The 24,878-nt window shown below is 34.5% G+C and overlaps 1 protein-coding gene across 2 annotated transcripts; it reads left to right on the top strand.

Moving 5' to 3' along the window:
• The first annotated feature begins 196 nt into the window (after positions 1 to 196).
• On the top strand, positions 197 to 24,498 carry LOC130630388 (phosphatidylinositol 4-kinase alpha-like). Of its 2 annotated transcripts, none has more exons than XM_057443877.1 (36): positions 197 to 535; positions 713 to 910; positions 1,231 to 1,411; positions 1,858 to 2,054; positions 6,302 to 6,367; positions 7,011 to 7,104; positions 7,898 to 8,065; positions 8,369 to 8,510; positions 8,876 to 9,082; positions 9,490 to 9,769; positions 9,885 to 10,006; positions 10,453 to 10,609; positions 11,226 to 11,513; positions 12,126 to 12,336; positions 13,117 to 13,312; positions 13,496 to 13,580; positions 13,706 to 13,879; positions 14,340 to 14,528; positions 15,114 to 15,282; positions 15,437 to 15,564; positions 15,647 to 15,847; positions 16,123 to 16,331; positions 16,735 to 16,951; positions 17,141 to 17,469; positions 18,125 to 18,383; positions 18,793 to 18,909; positions 19,266 to 19,453; positions 19,589 to 19,812; positions 20,096 to 20,187; positions 20,396 to 20,626; positions 21,885 to 22,005; positions 22,617 to 22,734; positions 22,821 to 22,862; positions 23,074 to 23,163; positions 23,608 to 23,691; positions 24,237 to 24,498. In XM_057443877.1, exons 1-36 carry the CDS (start codon positions 440 to 442, stop codon positions 24,286 to 24,288), a joined length of 5,922 nt encoding a protein of 1,973 aa, XP_057299860.1. In that variant the 5' UTR covers positions 197 to 439; the 3' UTR covers positions 24,289 to 24,498. The 2 variants fall into 2 exon arrangements, with proteins under 2 accessions (XP_057299860.1, XP_057299861.1); XM_057443878.1 differs by having other exon boundaries at positions 198 to 535; positions 9,900 to 10,006.
• The last annotated feature ends 380 nt before the right edge of the window (positions 24,499 to 24,878 follow it).

Consider the following 24,878-nt stretch of genomic DNA (forward strand, 5'->3'; position numbering starts at 1 on the left):
TTGAAAATGTGCGACCTTGATGCCCTATTTGACAAATTAACTGCATGCTTTTCCGTTTTTCTTTTGGATTTTTTCATGAATGGCGCTATTTTACTGTTTGCACTGCTCTTTTTTAAGTCTAAAAAACCACCACAAAAACATCAGTTTTTGAATAGTTCAATCACTGATTTGTGAGCACTCCCCTGAACGCGAAGAGATTAAAACACGGTTTGCTGCCCTTCATTTAAATAATATCTTACAAAGTCTCCATATAAAGATGGCGTGTACTGCAAGATGTTTTTTTCCTGAAAAAGAAAAACATTAATTCATCGCATTACATTTGTTAAAGTTGAGAGTATAGCACTACATAAACTGTCCCTCTAAATTATTGTGTGAACAAGTACAAGGCTGTTATATGCTTTTGATTCTATTTTTAATGCTAGTACAAAAATAAAAAAATATGGTAGATGTATGGTCACCACGAAATAAATCTCCATCTCAAACACTTTTGTCATTAGCAAGGGTCCTTGCGTTAAAAGAACAACCATGGGAAAAGGTAATTTTTGTTATATTTATTCTTAGAAAATAGAAGTGTTTTTTATCCTGAAGAATCTAAGAAAAATACTGTGAAGGGTATAGTATTACCATAAACTATAAAAACATTACGTAGTATGACATATTACAATCTTTTATTTTCAATTTTTATTACAATTCTTTTTTTGTTTTGGCACAGGTGAAACCATTGTTGATGTTTTGTCCTCAACCTCCTTCAAAACCAACTGAAATATTTGCTATTGATCAATCTGGCAGAAATTCAATTTTATGTTTGATGTACTACTTGGTGCAATCAAAACTTGAGCATTCTTCCAAAATACTACCATACCTGACAAGTGTCTTTAAAGTCTGTTTGCACATTAAGTGGAATTTAAAGGTAAAAAAATTTTCTTCCTAATAATTCAGTGCTGAAGACTAACCATAAATGTCTGATGTAAATGCTTTCCCAGTACACTTAGAAGGGAGATTCTTTATTGAGGGAATGCAATTAGTGAAGTGTTGTTTTATCTGATAATATTATTTTCTCATTTCTTAAAAAAGTTACAATGATTGTTATTCCTAGTGTTTATTTTACTACCGCACATCAAAACGGGAGGCTAATCTGAGGGACTTTAGGACACTAACTCCATAAGTTACAGTTTCAGTCTTATGTTCTTATTTTTTCATTTCTTTCATATATTATCTTACACTCAACAGAGCAGCAAAGAAAAAAATTGCCAAGAAGATGAAATCAGAGAATTTATTTCTCTCCTGACTTTGGTGTTATCATATGCTTTGAGTAAAAACGAAAATGCGTCAGCTAGCAATCCACTTGGTTTTCTGTCAGTTATGCTTGATGAATTGCAATCATTTCCTGATTTACCTGAAGCATCACAAGGTGAGACGGCTGCTATATTTTTTTGGTATTTGTTTTTTATAATTCATTATTCATGGGTTTCCATTTAAACTAACTGTTTTTTAATATTGTTAAAAACAAAAACTTTAACATGTTTATAGCAATCTAATAACATTTGTTTCCAGAAATGGAAAATGTTTTTGTATAAGACCATGAATATTCATGTTATGACTATAGGTCTGCCTGTCAAGCTTTGAAGTATGAATTCCTATGACAATTATATGCTTTTATGAGTTATACATTATTAAAAAATTGTTTTGTGATGGCTTGTTCTATTTTTGTACAAGAAAATAAATAGATAATAAATAATTATGCCGAGACGAAAAGTTTTAAGAATATTGTACCTTCCATATTTGGTTTTCAGGTATAAAATAAACGTTTTCTGCTCTTTGTTCAATATTTTTTTAATTTGTCTCCCTGTTTTTTAGTTAGCTTCTTTCGGTGTACCTTACCAGCGATGTGTGGTTTCCTTGAAGGACTTTGTATGCATCCATCTGCACATGAGCTTTCTCAAATCCTTATGCCGAATAAAAAACAAAAACAAAACAAATCGCTATGTACTGTTGATGCAGATTTCAAAAGAAGTCAATTTGCAGCAGTAAACATTTCAAACCTATTGAATCAGGTGAGTTATCCTACAAAATTGCGAAAGCTAGCTAATTACCTTCTCAACGACTTCAGAGATTAATTTGATTTTTAAAATATAAAAAAATGATTCAAAAATGATTATAAAAAAAAACATGAAAATGGGACAAAAAGGTCTTAAAGTTAATGAAAAAACACTTGCCTATGAATTACATATGTACATAAATAGATGCACATAACCGCCACACAACACAATAAAAAACCCTCTAAAAACCCCTTTGATGTATCGTTGTTTACATCTAAACATCCAGAATTATAAACATAGACTGAATGTGTTATCAATATTGTGAAAATACTTTAAACATTCTATATAATCACCTCTATATTACAAACAATTTGACTGACTTACAATTTACAAATAAACATGTAATATCTGATGTGTTCTAAATCAATTTTGAAGGTTCAAATTTTGGAGAATAACCAGGTATCAATATAGAAAGTATTGCGGAGAGGTGGCCAAGGCAAAGGCATTAAACACTGCAAGAAAAGGGCACGGCAAAAGCAGGCAAGGAAACAGGAAGAGGAATCAGCAAGGCAGTGTTAGGCACAGGCAAGGGCATAGTAGGCAGGCACCAGCAGAAAAGGCATAAGAAGGGTAGGCAAAGGCACGGTAAGTGCTGGTAAGACAAGGGGACGGCAGGTTAGGGGCAGGCACCTAAATAGAACCTCTTCTCCCCTGCAACTCAAAGATTATGTATACTCAATAGAGTATGGAAAATATTGAGGTAATACTTCGAATTTATTATCAGGTCAATATAGAGTGAATCATCTTAGCAGAATATGTGACAATAAAAGAATTTAAACAATAATTACAAGCTCGTGAGCTTGTATTAAAACGCAAATGTGTCCCACAAGAATGGGAATTTTTGTCTCTCAGAGCACCGACACGGGAGTAGTCGTGTGTTCAAATCTCATCTTGATAACTATTTTTACTTTTTTTTTTCTTTTTACCAACTCGTAACTATGTCCGAAATAATCAATTGCAACGTCATAGATTTAAAATTCGTACCTAAACTCTCTAAGTACTTGGAAGTCATCTAAATGACGTTTCAGGCCAAAATTGGTATTTGTTTTCGACAAAATTTGTTACAGTTAACAAAAAAAGTATGCTGAACATAATAGTGACATCATAATTTTGATTTTTGCCACTTAAATGTCATTTTAGGTCAAAATTAGTCCAAAAATTAAAACTATTTTAGACAAAACTTGCCCAAGTTAACAAAAAAAGTATGCCGAACATGATAGTGACATTAAAATTTTGATTTTTTGTCACCTAAATGTCATTTTAGGCCAAAATTGGTCCAAAAATTAAAACTATCTTAGACAAAACTTGGCAAAGTAAACAAAAAAAGTATGCTGAACATGATGGTGACAATAAAATTTTGATTTTTTGTCACCTAAATGTCATTTTAGGCCAAATCGGTCCGAAAATTAAAACTACTTTATTTTCGACAAAATTTGTTAAAGTTAACAAAAAAAGTATGCTGAACATGATAGTGACATCAAAATTTTAATTTTTGTCACCTAAATGCCGTTTAGCTCATAAACGTTTTAATTGCGCAACTTTCAACCATGAATGGTACACTGTATTTTTTGTTGCAAAAAATTGTAAAATTGGGTTGCATTGTGGATGTTTCATAGTTGTGCATTTTTAATAGCGAGATAGTTTATGCAGCGCCTGCATATTGTTTATTTTTTAAAAAGATAAGATTAGTGTTAGCATATTATTTAACTAACTGGTAAAGTAAAGGTGTTTCCACCAAAGTTTTTAAAAGTGAATATAGGCAGAATTAAGGTCTCCCCAAATGCCTGAAAAGTAGTCTGCGAAAAATAAAATTTCCACAACAATACGTAAGAGGGAAACGAAGACGCTCCGCCATATATAAATAACTACAAGAACGAAATTCTTTTCGCTACGAAAAGAATTTCGTTCTCGCTTTTTTCTTTCTGTCAGTCAGTTTACCCCAGACTGACCCAACGAAAATTGAATTTTCGAGGAATTTTCTGTTCAAGAAGATCTCACAAATCAATTTCGAAAAATAACTGGGTAGTCAACAACAAATATTATTTATTGCCTATTTGAATAGCAAAATATGTCGTGTCTAACTTCGTAACAGAAATCACAATTTAATAGACAGCTTTTTGTAAACTTTATTTGCAAGGTTGTTTACGTATATCATACGTCTTGTTGATCATAATGCCAAAAAAACTTGTTTTAATAAATTTGAGTTTAAAAGTCAACTTGGCTCAAATGAATTTGACAATATGGGTTTTTTCTGAATCTTCAACATTAGAAAGTCAAGGTGCAGAAATGTCAAAAATGGCATTTTTGTGCTCTATAAACAAAAAGATTACCTAATATCCTCAATAGAGCTATATCATATACTTATGAATACCTGGTTTTTGTAGGTGCAAGATAATTGTGTTTTTCCTAGCCCTGTCCAGGATTCGAACCTGGAGCTCTCATTTGCATGAGTGTCATATCCATTAGACCAGCAGCGCATAAATATAAATCGAGTGAAACACATTTACATGTGTTTCTATTTAACAGAATCTGTTAAATAGAAACACAGGTAATAGCTTTTTATTAACACTGGGCTGAGTGATTAGTACAGGTATGCTGTGTCATACATACGCTTTGGCATAATATATGGCATAATAAAATATAATATAAACTCTTTTCAAAAACTATTCTAACTTTGATCCAAATAAACAAACATTAAACAACCTGTTGTTACCCTACACAGCTAAAACAATCGCTCCGCAATTTTATTTTTCGAAAAAGTTTTTGTAACATTTAAAAATGAAAACCCAGCTTATGACCTCTTTTTACCCTGTTAAAGCAAAAAGAATCCTGCAACATTTTATGGGAAAGGTTCCTGTGCAAGATCAAAATTAATCGTGAAATCGGATAGGTGTAATACATTTTCGAAAAAAAACTTTATTGCAAATTTGGTTTAAATTAAAACAGCAAAAACAGCCCGTTGTTACCCTGTCCAGCTAATCAGACAGCAGTTTTATTTTGGGGAACAAGTCGTGACAATAGGAGAAACAATTCTTATTCCCAGCTGAACAGACACTTCAAAACAATAGCAATTAATTGGGCTAGCTTAGTATCTAGCTAGAGCTGGACATTATTTGTATACATATTGGAAAATTAAATAAGAAACAATGGATATATGAGGATTCTCTATACATGTTGACGATTGCACAAGAACAGCTTGTCAGAATTTAAAAAGCCTCTGTAACAGAAAATGTAGACGTTGATGTAAAAGTAAGTACCAGTTAAGTAGTTAATTTTATGCTAGCTTTGTTCTGTCTGAAAGAATTTTTAAGCTAGTATGTAGCTAGCTTGTTAGCTAATTTTATGCCACATTCAAGCTAAAATTGTGAAGGGCCAACATACTTTGTGAAAACGGATGTAACTACCAAGCATAAGCTATGTACATTCTTAATTAGAGCAGAAGTATGTCACTCACTGTGCAGAATGTGTAGCAGCTAGCTCGCTCGAAAATCTGTCCTAAAGAAGTCTCTTACACTTATCCTAGGATAAGAGAAAGTTAAAGGTAGTTTCTAGCTAAATTGTTAGTTTTATGGTAGCTGTTGTGATAGCTAGCTTTAGTTGTAAGTAAGTCTAACATTTAAAAAATAGTGATATACTAGGTACATAACCTCCACTTCTTTCTTGAAAAATCTCATTTTATTTCTAGGTAGCTACCTACGCTTAGCACCATCTTTAAAAATCAACAAAAACTCCATCGCCGTTCCTAAAAAAACACATTGTCTTGCTTACTAAAAACTGTGCTAGAGAATGACCATATTAAACAGCTGGATTACTGATTTTTTGTTTGAAATTTTAGTATTTTGAATGTATAGGAACAAAATCGTATAGAAATGCTATATACTCTCCACCGTATTTCCTTTTCCCTTATATTTTCCTTATTTAATGAGGAAATGGGCTCCGTTATGCTCCCTGCGCTGGCGCACACTCCGCTTTGTTCCGCAATAAGAAGGTCCGAAATAGAAAGATTTGATGTTTCTGGCTTACCAGGTGGTGGGGCATCTGCATAATCATAATTATGTGTAAATTTTATGCTTTTCATACATCCACTAAAATCAAAGCTTCAAAATTCTCACTTTACGTCTTGACTAGTTCTTTTGCTGTCCTAATCTTTGTTGAGGTTACTTATAAATCTTAGATGTGGCAATGTTTACTATTCACTTTAGATATTTTCGATAGCATCTACTAAACATTTGAATGATTTGGAGAAAAGAAAGCTTGATCTAATCGAGGTAATGCAATTTGTTTAACATCTACGAAGAATTTCTGATAAGACTTGATGAATTAGTGACTCGTATTGGGAAGATTTTAAGTTGGCAAAATGAATTTATAATTATGCAGGTGGTAACCTTCGCTAAAAGCTAATGGAACAGAAACAAGAACAGAAAAGCTTATGAGCATATGTACTTAAATGTTTACACGATGTGAGTGGAAAATTTTCCTTTGGGCAAAGTGTGTTTACTTTTTGTGCAATAACATGAAGTGAAAATTATCAGCAGAAAATTCTCTTCTCTGTTCTGTTTTTTCCCTATTTCATTCTGTTGAACATTTTCTTGAAGCAGTAAACAGTCGTAATAGCATTAAAAGTTTATAAATTTTGGTGTAAATTTATATTAGCGACTAGCCCATTTAGGATCATACTCAGTGTCGTAATCACGAGTGAGTCCCTACTAATTTGATTAAAATTTTCAATGGTATTATAATTTAGCGAAGTAAAATGCGATTGCCTAAATAATAATGAGGCATAGATTATGTGCCCTGGTTGTCTAAATCTTCTCTTTGTTAATTTGTCAAATTTGTTTGATAATAGTTAAATTGTATGGAATACAAATAATATAAGTTAAGTGTTAGAAAGTGTTTTTTGTAAATTTACAGGATAAACTGCTTTTAAACAACCGATTTTTTAAATCTTGGATGGATATATTTTGGATGAACTCAACAAGTATTGTCAAAGGTATCATACAGCAAGGTAGGAGGTTGTTTTTATTTGTAATTTGTTATTTTTTTTTTGTTGTTGTTAACACTAGCTTGGAAGGCTCAGAATTTTTGAGTCAGGTACATTTGCCACTGTTTTGATAAAAATATACAATTATATTTTTTATATTTTTACCAAACTTAGTTTTGGTGTTTCCTTAATTTAGAAAACCAATCAGATATTCAAGTCATCATCATCATTCTCGCCTTAACGTCCGTTTTCCATAAACTTTTTTTGAACAACATCATCAACCCATCAGATACAACTTTGTTGACTCTACTTTTAGGAATTCGTCCAAATAGTCCCTGCTCACCCAAAATAAAAATAAAAATTAATTTTTTTTTTAATTTAGGAAATATATATTTGTCAGTTGGGGATAGCTGTTGTCATGTTATTTTTTCCAACTTTTTTGTTTGCGTTGCATTGTAACAAGTAATCTTAATGTTGTCATCCTTCTCTAGACTTAAACCTAATGTTAGAATACATTGTTAATCGTTCAGCAAAGATGCGAGTTTATTTAAATAAAATTCTATTTAAAAACAAAGAGGCAAAGTAGAAGATTTGCAATCTGCGAACCTTGAAAAATTTATTTATCATCATTACAATCACCATTACAATCATCGTCTGGACAAATTATATTGATGATCTTTCAATCTTATTTAGACTGGACTAGTTCTATACTGTCCTTATTTACTTGCTGCTAAATCTTTCTTGGTCTACCTCTGGGCTTTGCCACAGGAACTATCAAGTCTCCTAACTTACCATACTTTTGCTTCTTTTTTATTAGATGTAAATCAAGAGGATGTGACAAAGATCCATGCGTGGAGCAAAGAAATGTTTGAATCATGCCAACTAAGTTGCAAGTCAGATTTCAAACGAGAAAAGTCGAAACTGTTTTTGACAACCCTGACCACAAGTTGCGAGGTTTATGTGAGATCAGTGACAAAGGATTCTGGTAATTTTTACATTTCATGCATTTCGTTCCTAAAATACCTAAAAAACTAATAAAAATATAAGACGAGGGAAGAGTCATGGGATATTTATGTTCTAATTATAAAGTAAATTGTTGTATACATTTTGTAATTGGTAATCCTTCATGCAGTAAAACTTTTTTTCTTGCACATTAAAACACAAATAAACTTTTGTGCTATCCTTTCAACATGTAGAAAAGTTCATTGTGTATGAGCTCCTTGTGTTGTTAAGATTTTGCTTTATCTGAGCAACGTGCTTTTGTGTGTAGTTATTTTTAATATGATAGATGCTGATAAAACCTGCCAGGTACTGGTTGATAACATCAACATGATTCGTGAAGATTCCAGATCGTACACGTTTACTTCATTAGTCGTTGCTTGTTTAAATGGTTTGGGCACTTTAGCTGAAAAGTTTCCTTCCATTTGCAGGTGTGATTTTTAGGCATTTGTTAAAAGACAAGTTTTGCATTGTGACAGTTTTAGTCTAGATTTACCTTAGAATCATTCTTACTGTACTGATTAATATACTAGATTGAGGAGTAAATACTAATTCATAGGAAATAATAAATACAACGATATAATTACCATATTTTTTACTTCAGAAGAGTATGTGCTTTTACTTTAACAATGTAAGGTTTGTGGCTACCTTCCATAATAGTGTAGTTATCCTAAATCTGTAATGTAAAATAGATTTAGGAACGGTTTTAAGCCAAGTTTACATTAGTACAGCATTATATACTATATTATGTAGAAAGCTGTTAATGCTCTATGATAAGCATGACTTTTTATTTTAGTTTTGTTATTGAACATTTTCAAGACTTTTTGGTAAAGCCTTCTGCTGTGTTGAAAGGTTTCTATCAGGCTAGCAAAGAGAAAAAGCCAGAGAAAAAGAGATTCTTGTCTGCTGACGATACCCATGAAGAAGAGCAAAATATCGGATTCAAATGTAACAGCACTGGTTATGACTTAATTTTGAAAATCGCTCTCGAAAATGTTGTAATGTATGTGCAAATTTCATATTAACAGCCATTTTTTTAAATTTTAGAAATTGCTCTAGATAACTTTTTTTTTAAATAAGGATGCGTAAACAGGCAATTGTGCGTTTTTCCAAGGAAAATTGTTAGTTGTCTTAAAATATAGTGATAGTAGAACCTAACATTGATGTGAGTTTTTTGTCTTTTGTCTTTAGTAACTATGAAAAGCAATATTTACCAAATAAATATTGCTTATTCAAGAATGTTTTTGCGTTTTAAAAAATATTTTTGTTTCCGAATGGGTTTTGGATGGGTTTTGGATGGATACACTCCTTGATCAATTTAATAGTGCATTCAGTGATCAGATTTTATGTCTGGCTCTTGGTTTTAAATATTTTACTACAACATGCAATCTTAAACAAATCTCTTTTTAGTTGTCTAAAAGCAGGCTATGAAAACGACAAAAGTTTGATCAATGCTTTTTTAAACAAGATGTCGATTCATTTATATCCAAGAGGTAATGATGACCAACACACTTCCCTACGTCAGATGAATGCGGTACTTGCTATCGGCCACATTGCATGTGCGTTAAAGGAGATAGAGAATGTGACGGAGAGTGGTTTAACGATACTTCAGCAAAGGTTCCACCACCCTCCATCACAGCTAGATGTGAATATTATTGAACAATTTGCTCCTATTCTGCTGACTGGTGTAGTAAGAAATTAGCTTTAAAATTTTGTTGTTACACATTTCTTTTGGGTATGAGTTTTTTTACATTTTTTTAATATCATTTTTACTATATTTTTTCAGTTCTTTACTTTATGTTAAGAACGTTACTTTTCAGAGTAAATGCTATCAACCGATCATGGATTTGTTTGTGAAAATTACAAGGGAATCAAGTATGGCTACATACTCGATTGGTAGTGCTGAGCATGCGCAAACTTCTTACAGGTTGGTGTTTAAATGTGTTTACAAAATAATTATTACCCATTATGACTTTTATAACTTGTTGCTTAAGTTTTAAATAAAAAATGGATTGTAACTTAGGCTGCAGCTCCTAACTTGAAGACCAGACCAGGTGGTCATGTGCATTTGTCTTCAAGTTGAAATAAGTCAATTTCCAAGCCTTGCAGACAGACATAATTTTAGCATCTGTTAAATATATATAAAATTACACATGTTAAGTGGCGAAGTCCAATCACTGAGAGTTTTAGCCCAGAACCCTACTTACGTGTAAAGTGTGTTTAATTCATTGTCAATTCTTCTCACTTTTGGGGTCAAATTTGTGTCACATACAATAATATGCCGTAAATGAATACAAGTGTACAGCGGGACTATTATTTGGGTCTGATTGATGACAGAAGTCCTTGTATTCACAACGAACCTTTTCCATTTAGACATTGCTCATTGGCTGTCATTAATGCTCTCCTAACAATTGCTACTACACTGAGTAAAGATACTCCTATGAGAATAGATTTTCTTGTCCATTTGCTTGAAATGTTTGTGCAGTTGGGGTTGCAAGTCAGAAAAATGAGTGAAAAAACACATTCAAAGGTAAGCGCTTTAAAAGCAGGTCAAGAAACTGGGTTCAACATTTAGTTTATGTTTAGAAATGGTGAAAGCCACGATTTTAATGAAAAATCTTAAAAATAAATCACTATTTTAGTGTTAACAATAGGCTTTGAGCAATCTAGTTGCAAAGTTATCAATGCTATCAAACTACGTTTTCGCATAATGCTCATCATTTTCTCCCTTGGTTGATCAAGTTCGCTTTCATCATACTCGCCCATACATGCTTGAGACTTCGACCCTTTCCTTACTCCTCTTACAAAAACACATAATGCTATTGTAAGGAAAATTTTATGATGTGGTTATTTTTATTAGCAATGAACTTGATTAACCAATATGGTATCACAAAGCTACAAAAAATCAAATAAATTTAAAATTAATTTTCTTATAAAGCAAATGTACGCCAACCAAATCCCTCCTTCCCCGCAGGATGAGCGTACTTTTTCATGCACTCATATACCGAGTCCAACATTAGCTATTCCACACCCTTTTTAGTGCATATATGATTTATAAGTGATTACACTACAAGTCTGCAGTTTTCATTTGGTAACAGGTGTTCAGTTGATTTTTTACTTAAAAACTCTTTACTTCCAAAACACAGGCATCATCCAGTGCTGGGAATCTTGGCGTTTTACTCCCAGTTATATCTGCTCTTTTGAAACAATTTGAACCTATCATAAACCCCACACCGCGTCTACAGAAGTTGTTCCACGACTTCTGGCTGTATGTCGTCCTCTTTGGTTTTGGTGTAGAAGAATCAAGCTTTTGGCCACAGGAGTGGTTTGAAAGTGTCCAGATTATTGCTTCAAAGTCACCTGTTTTGATAGGTGCTGGGCACTTGCGTGAGCTGACATATGGTCTGGCCTTAAAGAATGAAGACATATCACAGGTAAGAATATAAATTCTGACCTAAAACGTGGTTCGATCTAGAAAGATTTAAATCTGATTTAGTACACAGAAATGTTTGCAATAAAAATTCCAATGATTTGATTTGTTTATGGCTTATTTATAGGTTTTATATTTATAGGTTTTCTGTATAGCTTTGATTCTTTTGTTTACATAAGAAAGCCGTTTTTATGATCAGATGCAGTTGGTTAATCGAACGGATATTGACCTAATTTGATTTTTTACTGTGTGAAATACATAACACAGATCTTACACAGACTTTAGTCTGTATTTCTTCAACTCAGACGCAGTATCTTTTAGTACAACATCAAAACCGGCTAGTATCCGTTAAATATTTTCTGTATGCAGTTTATTAATTCAGAATTTTTGTATTATCACATCAACTGTCCAACTTTGAAGACAGGCATTTCTCAACAAGTCATGTCAAGTCAGTTTTCTCCACTCTGTTACTGGACAATGGAAAGTTTTAGTAACATTTCACTGAACGTTGTTTTATTTTATTACCCTTTATAGTATTGATTTATATATATTGATCAGGATAACAATTAGCACATTTTATCCAACATGGATATAGCTAGTATTTATTTTATTTCAGACTGATGTAAACCAGCTACGCTTGTCTTTACTTGAACAAATTGGTCAGGTGCAAGAAATTCTACCGTTAATCAATAAACTACAATTTGGTCCCATGTCACTTTTGTATAGTGTTTATCAACTGGAGAGCCTTCGCGTGACAGTCAATACGAACATGGTTCAAAATCTATTTCAATATTTAGAAGATAGAGCTGTCCAAAGAGACAAATCTGGTGAGTGTGGTACAAGTTGGACTTGGTTGCACGTACTGCACAAGGCCTCATAAAGTATGTTGAGGCGAGGTAGTAATATTCAAGGTTTATCCCCATGAGTAATTATGCACGCTATTTTCAAAATAGATTGCACACAGGTGACCTAAAATCTCCCTAATAACCTAAAAAAAATTTTTTATAAAGACCCTCCTATATTATCCTAAATAACCTAAAATTGGGTCTTAAAATGTTGATTCCTCTCAAAATCTCCCAAAATAGTTTATGGGGAAATCCATTTGCAAACAGTAACTTTTTGTTATTACGTTCAGTGTGACCACAAATTAAGCATATTTATTATCTTGCAACGGGACTCCTGTATCATATTTACATAATTACTGCAATACAAAATAAACTGCCTCTCTGACAATGGATTAATTATCTGGAAGGCTCGATTATTAGTAACTCTTTATTTCCTCCTAAAATTTAACACTGAAACCTAAGTTTTGGCTTGTATAATATAAAATTACTTGTAACTTTCGGTTCAATCTTGCCTTCGGTTCAATCTTCTCTGTTGGTTTGTATAATTAGAACTTTTAAATTTGAGTTCTTACTCGTATTTACATATATCATGTAGGTCTGTATTAATCAGAATTACTTTTAAATTTGGGTTCTATTTTGTTCTTGTACATGTGCTGTTGGTTTGTATCAATTGAGATTACTAAGTTAGAGTTCTATATAGTCATTACACATCTATTTCCTGTGACTGCTACCTTTAATACATCACATGTTTTTATGACACAGATGTGTGGAGATGCATGCGGTCAGCATTTGATAAAATCTTTGACAACTTTTTAACACTAATGTCAAACAAGCCACGAAATAACGAACGTGAAAGCGAGCTGGAGAGACATGCACTGTTTCTTCTCATCAAGTTTAACCACACAGAGGATAGAATTCGTCGTGTTGCTGATCGATTTTTATCACTCCTAGTTGACAAGTAAGTTGCTTTTGTTTTGTAAATTGTTAATTAACCTAACTTGCTGTTGTGCCTTCATTTCTTTCCATTTTGTGTTTGGGAAAGCGAGGCAGGTAATTAAAGTAAGGCAAATCAGCAAATGCTATGATAAAAATGTGTTTCAGCTTTGTCCATGGAGTAACATGAATGTTTCGTTGAACATAGATTTCCTCATCTTCTGTGGAATGGAACTGTGTTGAAAACAATGTTAGATTTACTGCATGTCATCAGTAAGACAACTGAAGAAATGGTAGGCTTCATGTTATTGTTGTTGCTGTTACGTTGTCTTTGATGTCGTTAGTGTAACCAGCATCGTAGTTATTGTCGTCATAATCGCTGACAAACGTAAAATTATGTGATGACATTTTATTATAGAAAAACAAGCTTATTTCATGCGAGATTGCTATTCCACACACAAACTTTACGCTGATCTTATCACAAAAACGAGAAACTCGTGAACAAATAATGCGAGATTTCTCTTCTCGTTGCCATGGAATTCTACAGGAAGCTCTGAAGTGGGCAGCAGATTCAACCAAGTCTTTACTACAGGTTTTATAAAATTTCTTGTCCTGTGTAGCTAAATATTTCTGTTTATTTATACTTGTTTTAATGGTTGCTGCAACTTCAGCAGGTTTTGCATATCTAGCATCTTTTTGGTAAAAATAAAACATGATAAGAATATCAGGGTGTTGGCACTAGACTTTACATTTTCATGGCCGTATTATAATATTAAAAACTTACGCAAAAGTTCGCATTTATTTCTTGGGCAGGGACAAATGAGAATTAAAAATTGTAAAAGACTATAAACTTTTTGTTTATATAGCTGGATGGATTAATGCATGAGAACTTAAGTTTGAAATCCTAATAAATTCGATTATAAACATTTAGGGAATTCTATAGTTTAGCCGTATTACCTGGTGCAAAATGTCATTTTTTGTCCTTTTTAGGTTATTTTTTAATTTTACTTCAACTACAATCCTTTATATTTATGTTTACATTGATTTTCTAGGAATACCTCATAGAGAATGAAGATGCAACCGCTTCAGTCCATTACGGAATTGCTTTGTTCACAGAGATTTTATTGAAACATGATAGTACTCCAACTGCGAGTGATGGGATATCACACTCAACTGTTAAGCAAGATAATATTACCACGTTTACTTCTGGAGTGAAAATCCGTAGTAGATACATAGGAGAGGTTGGTAAATTCACCACAATGTTTATTTTGGGTCCTTATTGTGTATATGATAATTATATATGTAAATCTACCTGTGTGTCTGTCTGCCTGTGCTTCTGTCTGTGTCGGTCTGCCTGTCTCCGTGTGTCTGTCTGTTTGTGCATCTGTCTGTCTGTTTGTGCGTCTGTCTCCCTGTTTGTGTATCTATCTGTCTGTGCATCTGTCTACCTGTCCGTGCTTCTATCTGTCTGTACGTCTGTCTGTGCGGTCTGGTGTCAGTCTGTCTGTGCGTCTATTTGTCTTTGCGTCTGTCTGTCCGTGAGTCTGCCAGTCTGTGCGTCTGTCTGTGCGTCTGTCTGTCTGTGCGTCTGTCTGTCAGTCTGTCTGTGCGTCTGTCTGTCTGTCTGTCTGTGCGTCTGTCTGTCTGTTTGTGCATCTGTCTACCTATTTGTCTGGGCGTTTGCTGATGTTGAAAATATTGAGAGAATATCATGAGCTTTTGCTGTTTGGTTAAGTACTTCTAATAACATCCGCTATATTTAGCACATCAAGTATACTCTGCAGTAAATTGTTTCCTGTAACAACATAACTCTTCTTTTTATCTAGATTCACGGACTAAGAGAAGCCATGCGATATTCACTTCCAGGTTCTGAATTAAATGCAGAATCAATGCTGGTCAATTTAATATGTAAACAGTTGAAAGAGGTTTATGTAGATAAAAGTGATCTTACAAATGTGCTTTACAAAGCTAGTGCTTATCTGGTGTCTACCAAAGGTAAAACACTTCTTTCACTTGCATTGTTTTTGCAGTTATTATTCTAACAGTGACTTTGCCCTGCAAATGTTGATTCAATAACCGACAGAAAAGGCTATTTTTACACTTTGGTTTAATTTTTGTAACCTTTCTCGTGATTCACAAATCTTTATAGAGCAAAGTCAGGTGTTGATCAATCATATCTGCTGGATGCCTGCCAAACTGTTTACCAAGTCATCGTTAGAAGTGGCTATTGCATGCTGGGAATGGATACTCTCAACACGGAAAGATTTGGAAGAACAGGTTTTTAAAAAGATTTGCGTTATTTTTTTCACGGCATTTAAACAATGGACAATCAAAAATGTTTATTACGTTTAATTTCTAGATGCAACGCGAGATTGTAGCAGCATGGATGTACACTGTACATCAGCGATTGGGACTGTTCAGTGAAGACAAACCTAGTTTTAGCCCATTGACGATAAACGAGAGTTCACACGAAGAAAACCAAGTGTCCGGGGTTCAAGATATGTGGCTGGAATTTCTTACACGGAGGTTTAACGTGATCAATTACTACAGTAGTGAACAAGTAAGTCGGCTTGATAAATCGACAAAACATCGGTAAAGTGTTCTCTTGCAGTGTAGAAATCGGTAGAACATCGGTAAATGTTCTCTTACAGTGTAGAAATCGGTAGAACATCGATAAATGTTCTCTTCCAAGTAGAAATCGATAGAACATCGGTAAAGTGTTCTCTTCCAAGTAGGTTCCCTTAATTAATATCTTCTTTGATTTTATTGTTTTTTTGGGACTTAATTTCTCTCCTTAATCTCTATTAGTAACATTTAAAACTTCTTGTATTTTAGTCTTCGATATATATCTCAATGCTGAATGATTCACTCTCCTGCATGGTGGGCAAACAGAGTAACATGTCACATCATATTGAATACATTCGACCTCGCTTTCGTTTACTTTATCTTGGTCTCTGCGTCCTACAGTCTAACCATGAGATACCACCGATTGTGAGAAATACGCTCCGTGAGAAGATATATCACTCCGTCCTTGATCATTTTAGGTGAGGATGTGATGCATGTTCGCATTATTACAAACAATAGCGCGTGTGGAGGAGTGCAGTTATTACAGAAAGTTTAACGGCCTTGGAGAGTCCATCCTAAAGGCTGACTTTTCCTTCCCTCAGTCTGTAACTAAGTTACGTTACCACCAGAGATTTGTATAACATTGTTCTACCTTGTTTGCCTGCCACATAACCTGATTCGCGGTCAGCAGAAAACTCGAAATGGGCTGACAACACTAAATTTAAAGTGCTCCGGAGTGGGAACTTGAATCCGAAGCCTTTGTTTACAAGTCAAATACGCCACCACTACACCATCTCCGCTCTTTTATATTATGCATTGTGCGTTATTTAACTGTTACAACAACAAAACGACACCACCCTCTTGAATTGTTTTTGTTTTTAGCGTGGCTCCTGTCTGGCCAAAACCATCTGTTGAAACACTTGGAAAAGACATTAAAGTTCTGATTCAATTTTGGAACGCTTTGAATGTAGACAAGAAGTTCATGAAATCGTTTTTTATCACATCTTCATTGGATTCTGTTTTGGAATCACCCGATGAAAAAGGCAGCCGGCTGTCAGCTGCTGTTACTGATAGCACGAGAACAGACGCCGCCCCACAAGTAAGAGGTGTTACTTAAGAACTTTTCTGTTTTTTTTTGTTTTTTTTTCAAGCCGTAATGCATTTGTCATTACCCAACTCTAAGAAGCTTTTTTCTGGTTATCATCACCCTAATATGTGATTGTCTGATACAAAAAGAATGGATGGCAAAAGGTTTTGTACGGTTCACATTATTTTCTTTTTTTTGTAGGGTTGGCTCAACTTGCGTGCGCCGCACGGTTCGATAGCAGGATCTTCAAAGAAGTCCTACCCACGAGCTGGTAGTCAACGCGAAGGTAGTGGAATGATAACCAAGGAGCTGATGAAGAAAAGAATAATAATTCTTGCTTTACTAAGGAGGGAGATCGAAAGACTCTCCATCTGGCGTAATCCTAAGAACATGCCTGAGTTACGAGTGGCAGGAGAAGATATTGTGCAGGGTTGGGCAAGCCAAGTTCCAATGACGGATAAATCGTGGAAAGAATGCATACGCACAACATGGAACGTGTGCCCACATGTAGCTATACATGTCGCGCTAAGGTTGGTTGACCTCTCCTGGACACAAATGTACCACTATTCAATTAAAATTATATTATTATAATCAATTAAGTAAAACTTCAAACATGAAACTACGCCTAGCCAATTTTTTTCCTTTTTTGCGAGTCGACCCTATTTCAATGTTCTGACCTCCTGACCTCTCTTTCAAATTCAGATTTTTTAAATTATTAATCTTTATTGACATTTACCATACTCTCTTTGGATAAATTGGATAGGAGTCGTTATGACATGGAGGACACCGTAATTTCCGAACTAATCACAAAAATTTTAGCTTTACATAGTGCAGTGGGATCGTCTGCATCTCCAAGTTCTGGGGACCGCCGAACAAATCCCGCTCGATGTACATACCTTAAAATACTTTGTGTATGTACTGTGTGTGTACTGTCACATGAAGTGAACTTTTAAAAAAAAGGAAAGATTATTGCTTTCATCTAGGTCCGTAAAAAGTTACTTTAATTGCTGTGATCTGATTGGTCGTTTGGTCTAATTATCTCCTCAACTAATAAATAGCAAAACATGATTACGATCATTGCCCGTCGATGACAGCTGTAGCTGTCGAAACGTAGTCTAGAATACTCGCTTGTTCATGACATGATAATATCTATATTTTTCAATGTACTGTACTTTTTATGCGTAGATTCCGTGAGGTATTGATTTTATGGAAGGAAGTGACACGTCTTGTACACGCGCATCCTCTGAGCGTGTCCGACGATCCGGACGCACTACAGTTTTTAGTCGACGAAAACACCATCAAACAAAACAAACCGGAATTGTCTCACATCATATCGTGGGCGTTGGTTCCACCTGTAATCGCAATATCCTTCTTCTCGCAGCAGTACACTCCCCATCCGCTGACAGCGCAGTATGCCGTACGAGTGTTGCGTTCCTACCCTCCTGTATGTAACTTTTTTTTATTTTATTTTTTATTTTTAATGTTTGTACAAATTTCAAAGGTTAAGGAGCTTATGAGTAGTCAATAAATACGGAGTGTATAATTTTACCTGCGATTTGCATAAATTTGATACCGCTCTTATATCAACCTTATTATCTCAAGGTAGGGAGATCATGTTGTACACACTTCGGGAGCTTATCCGCCTAAAAATCACCATTTTTGACAGTATTTAGCAGATTGCATGAGATCAGAAAACGCTTAAATCCTTAGACAGCGCCAAACAATTTGTTACGCTCTTATCACGCGCGATGTAATCATTGAGCTAAATAATCTGTGTTTAATAGTTTGAAATCAAATCTGTTCAGCAGTTTTGTAATCTCCAGTAGGTGTATATTTTGAAACAATGTGTTTAGGAAACCATGCTATTGTACATACCACAACTGGTACAAGCACTGAGGTATGATAAACTTGGTTACGTGGAGAACTACATATTGTGGGCGTGTAATCAATCACAACTGCTTGCTCATCAGGTAATTTTATAGCTCTGTACACAGGAATTCTTTTTGATATATCAGTGTAACGGCGAGGGTCATCGTATCACTAATAGTTTCTTCGTAGGTTCGCTACTTTTGTTAATTGCAAGGCTGAGTGTGTGCATCTTTATCCCAGTTTGTCCTAACTAGTGTCGGTCCGTGCGAAGCAAAATCGTTTTTCTGGGTGCAAGGAAGGGAGATGGTTATTCTAAAAAGTCACATTATGCAAGATTTTAAGCCTATACTAGTGTATGGGCTGAGAATCTTGCAAAATTTGTTTAAGTTAACGTAGAACATATTGTAGTTACGCTCAAAATCCTTTCCCTCGTGTGCCACTGTTTATTTACTTTCAGATAATATGGAACATGAAAACGAACATATACACAGATGAGGATTCGAAAAACATTGATCCTGACATAGGAACGAAACTGGAAGAACTGATCGAAAAAATAACCAGCTCTTTATCAGGTCCCGCTTTACGTTTCTTCGAGCGAGAGTTCGACTTCTTCAACCGCGTTACGAATATATCCGGCGAGATAAGGTACGTACGTGTGTTTGTTTGTTTCTCAGAAAAACCTGTGAAACTTCACGATATTTACTCTCACCGTGCACTCTTTCTCCTATATACTTTGTTTTTATTTCAAAAATATTCCACGTTTGTTTATATTGTTCCCAGGCCTTATCCAAAGGGGGATGAAAGACGCAAAGCCTGTCGGGAAGCTTTGAAAAAAGTAACACTCCAGCCAGGTGTCTATCTTCCAAGTAATCCTGAAGGGGTTGTGGTTGGAATTGATTATAATTCTGGCATACCGATGCAGAGTGCAGCGAAAGCGCCTTTCCTGGCACGCTTCCAGGTTCGAAAGTGTGGGATCAAAGAACTTGAAGACATGAACAAAGTTGGTCAGTTGTTTTTCTTTTCTTTGTTGTTAGAAGATCTCGCACTTCTTTTTTTGCTAAATAGAAAATCAATTCTGTGCAGATCTTATAGTATTCTTTCAGCTATCAAATGTATTTCTTCAGTTAATTTGTTTTTCTGTGTCTCTGAGTAGCGTTGTGTATGACCTTCTTCTTAACGCAACATTTACCTTATCTTAAAAAGCGCGCATTAACCAACTTCATCATAACAGCTAATAATGCGAAAAAACATTTTTGACTGAACCAAGCCATTTTATTCTCTGTTTAGACGAGACAGACAGCATAAGCGATGAAGGCGTCGTACATGGCGAGACATACACACTAGGCTGTATATTCAAAGTTGGCGATGATGTGCGGCAGGTATGCGAGCGGATATTAAATCGAGACCAACTCCGGGCGACGTGTAGTTTGTATTTCGTAGCACGCATGTGGTCCTTTTTATCGTGTAAAGCAGGCCATATGTCAAAAGCTTTATGTTACCTTTTATTACGTTTAACTTGTACAACTTTATGTGTCATACAACGCATGTAACCTTGTCGTGTAACGCATGATGTCCTTTTGTTTTAAGGACATGTTAGCACTTCAAGTCATCACACTGTTTAAAAGGATTTTCGATCAAGTCGACATGGAACTTCATCTGTCACCCTATCGAGTAGTTGCGACAGCACCGGGCTGTGGTGTCATTGAGTGCGTGCCCAACGCCAAATCGCGTGACCAGTTAGGGCGTCAAACAGAAGTGGACTTGTTTGCATACTTTAAAAGTACATACGGTGATGAAGGGTCACTCTCCTTCCAAGAGGTATGATTTTTCTACATATACAGGCGTGGTTACATCCCTCCTCTTTATTTTGAATCCTGCATATAGATATTTGAGAGCTGTCGCTTAATTCCAACAATTTATTAGTGAAAGATATGTGGGAGGTACGTGTGAGTGGAAGCATAATGTGTGGGGCGGTATCTCCCAAAATCTTCAGATGGTTATTATTGTACTTTAAAATGTGAAATTAACCGCTTGCAAAATCTTGATCTTGCTGCTAACACAATTTTGCGGATTGTCGCCATTTAATGGTAACAAGACGTATGATATACGCAAACAACCTCGCGGATAAAGTTCACAAAAAGCTGTCTATCTAAACGTGATTTTTGTTACGAAGTTAGACACGACATATTTTGCTATTCAGATAGGCGATATTTATTACGCACCTAAAAGTTGCTAAATTCAGTAATCCAGCATCTTATCTCTTAAAAAAATAAAAAAAAAAATAGTTACCAAGATGAGATTCGAACACATGACGACTCCCGTGTCGGTGCTCAGAGAGGCAAAAATTTCCATTCTTGTAGGACACATTTGCGTTTTAATACAAGCTCACGAGCTTGTAATAATGTTCAAGCTAATATTTAATTTATTTTGTTCTAAACCCAGGATTTTTCCGTATTATTTGCGGGGAATTTTAAGTTGCGCGAAAATGAATATACACACAATACGTTCGAAAATTAATGTGCGTTCGAAAATTAATGTGCGCAAAAATTTGTGCGAATAAGTTAAGTGCGATAATTAATTTTTGCGAATTTTTTATTTCGACTGCGTTAGAAGTTGAATATTTTACGTTGTTGTTGCACGCTAGATTTCAGTAATTTTTGACATGCAACAAGATTAATATTTTATTACGTTCATCTTTAAATTACTTTAAAATGTTTCAGAATGCTGTTGATTTAAAAGGTTAAGTAAGGAGAATTAGGATGTCTGCGGGCCTTGATTTTTATTACTGCCATTTTATTGTGTATAGTTTCCTTCTGTTTATTTACTTCGGAACCTAAATATAGCCTTGATAACACCCCGACAACTGTTAAGTAAAAACTTGAGAAGACCCTGCCTTATAATGATATGAAGGACCTACAACGTCGCTATGAACGCTTTTCACAAGTCAATTAATCCTTGACATCCTAAAACTCCTTAAAGAATCGATTAGGCCATGCTTTAACAGTTTCCATTCATACTGCGAATTATATTGAAAGATCTCTCCTGTGGGCGATTATTTTATTTTACTTTTTTTCAGGCCAGACAAAATTTCATTCGCAGCATGGCAGCTTATTCTGTTGTAAGTTTTTTGTTGCAAATTAAAGACAGACACAATGGAAACATAATGATCAACGAACAAGGCTTTGTCATACATATAGGTATGAACTATTTGATTTTATGAAAATATAATATCTATGTTAGAAATACGAGAAAATCTTTGTCATAAGTAAGCTGTACATTATGCTCAACTATAATATACCTTTCACATGTCGGAGATGTTTGTTTTATATTATACGCCTTTCCTGAAAAGTTGAAGGGAACCCGAGGTATAAAATGATGTTGGACCTATATTACTGATAAGGGATTCACCTATATATTATCTATGTATTAATAAAGTTTGAATAAACATCCCTTAACAGGTCTAAAATTACTGATGACAGAAAATGTCAAAATTTGCTATTACTTAAATATGACATCATAATTTATGCAGCTAATCAAGTCTGAAATTATGTGAATATCTTTAGAACGAAAAGAGCTTTTTAAAAACTTTAACCAACTTTTCAAACTCTATAATAAAGTCCAACATCATTTTCTACCTCAGGTTCCCTTTAAAGAAATGCTTAATTAGCTAAACTCAACGAATCCTTACAACAACAAATATTGCACACATTTTCGTGTTGGTGTGTTCAATATGTTTTTGCTTGCTCTTGATACTCAGCATAGTTTTACGGTTAGTATTCAATGTTTTGAACTCTCTTGCTTTATATAGATTTCGGGTTTATGTTCGAATCTTCACCGGGTGGCAACCTCGGATTTGAACCCGACATGAAACTAACACCAGATTGGGTCATGCTGATTGGTGGAAACATCGATGCGCCCAGCTTTAGGTAGATATTACTCAAGAAAGAAACTGTTGAGGGATTTTGCGGATGTTTTTTTTTTTGTTATTATTAAATTTTGTTTTTATCTTCAGGTGGTTCATGGAACTTTGCGTCAGAGCTTACCTAGCTGTTAGGTAATATCCACTTTGCTTTTATTTTAAACATGATTTTGTGTAACCTTAAAACTAATCAATTCTGATTGGCTGGCGGAATATAGCGCGCCACTATTGGTCTTAAAGTAGAAACCTATGCTACTTCTGTTTCTGTGATGGCAAGTAGCAATGTGTTTTACATGTTTTGAACGCTTTAATCAACTGGTAAATAATGAATGTTCTCTCTTCTTAGACCACACACTGAGGCGTTCGTATCTCTCGTTGCGTTGATGTTGGACACGGGTTTGCCATGCTTTCGTGGAGAAACGCTGAAGAGATTAAGGTAATGTTATGGTTTTGTTGGTAAAAGTTCTTTGCTAATCTTTAGGTGTGAGAATACTGCAAACTACTGTGGGAACTTCTTCAGCTTTTAATTAATAAATTGATTTATACCCTGAACAACACTTTATTACAATTTAAAAGTAAGTCTCTATAAAAACGGATAAAGAAATGACCTGGGCGTAACGTGTTAACCCTCTCTATGAGCAGGTTAGCACGTTCTGGTTAGGTTTATTAGAAGCTGAATTTTATTTACGATTTGGAAATGTAATGTAAACACTAAACGATGAAGGTGCACGTGTTTCTCTTGTCTCGATTATGTTATAATATGCGAAGGATGTGCGTTTATTATCGAGGCGTTCCGAAGCTGTTATTGAAGTTACGATTTTTCTGACACTTTTTCAGCTTCGCATATCTAAGGTGCCATATTTGTTGTTGTTTTTTGTAGGCAACGTTTCGCGCCTGATTTAACAGAACGGCAAGCATCGGAATATATGATTCAAATCATCAAAGATTCGTATCTCAACAAAAGGTGAGTTTAATAATAGCAGTGGAAGTTGCGCGGAATTACTTGTGGATAAAAGTGATAAAAACCGTACCACAGTCGGTCCCCTATAAGTGCTCAAAACTAGGTTGTTACAGAAGTGCTCCCTATGGGTTTTTTCCTTGGCCACTAATTGCAACAGGTTTTGAAAAGCTAATTATTTTTTGACTTTAAAAAAAGAGGTCCTTTTTAAAAACGGGTGAAAATTAACAATACTTTCGCTGAAGAGCATTTAGGCATAAGATAGTGCATCGTTTTTCGTGGAAAAGTTCTTTACAGTTGGTAAAAAACCACACTGGGTAATGAGTTATTTCTTAAAAAAGCTTTCTTAACTCTGTGAAAGCCCTGCATTTTAAGTGTGTGTTGATATTTTTGTTACTATTGTAATTTTAGGCCAGTTTACTCCTACAATAGCTTTGAAAAATTTCTGATTTTTATTTGGTTCCGGATATTAAAGGAATCTAGAGTTTCATCCTGGATATAACACCATGTCCTTTGTGTTTATTTACGTTACAATTTTTTTTAATTTTTAGAGCTCGCGCTTACGATTTGATCCAGCTTGTACAAAATGAAATTCCATGCTAATGAAAAACAGCTTTGTCGTGCGTGAAATTATATAGACATTTAAATGACCGGTTTAATCTGGTGACTGCTGACTGGAGTTGAATGACCGGTCAAGCCAAGTAACCAGGGTGGTGATTGTAAATTGGTGTTTAGAATTTTTATAAAGAATAAGATAAGAATAAATAAATAATACATAAATAAATAAATAAATAAATAAATAAGGAAAGAATATGTTGAGATTGTTATCTCTTCTTTTGTCTGTAAAATGCAATGATTGCAGAGTGTAAGGAAATCCTAAAATATGGTGTTGAATTTTTATGAGCCTAAGAACTGGTTTAAAGTTGTCTGTAAAGGTTTTTTGTTTTCAAGATATCTGCAAGATCTTTAAATTTGACCTTACTGCATATAAATGTCATATTTAAGTAATAGCAAATCGTGATATTTTCAGTCATCTGTAATTTTGAAGCTGCTAAAGAAATGTGGCTTTAAACTTTGTTTTGCTATCACAGCAAATTTTTTATCCGATTACTTGTGATGATTCAAATAAATTTAAAAAATAAAGAAAATCCAATTTTAATATATTGGTGATCTTACGAAGCGTTAATATTCTC

Source organism: Hydractinia symbiolongicarpus, chromosome 2 (genome assembly GCF_029227915.1).
Source record: "Hydractinia symbiolongicarpus strain clone_291-10 chromosome 2, HSymV2.1, whole genome shotgun sequence".
Lineage (NCBI taxonomy): Eukaryota > Metazoa > Cnidaria > Hydrozoa > Anthoathecata > Hydractiniidae > Hydractinia > Hydractinia symbiolongicarpus.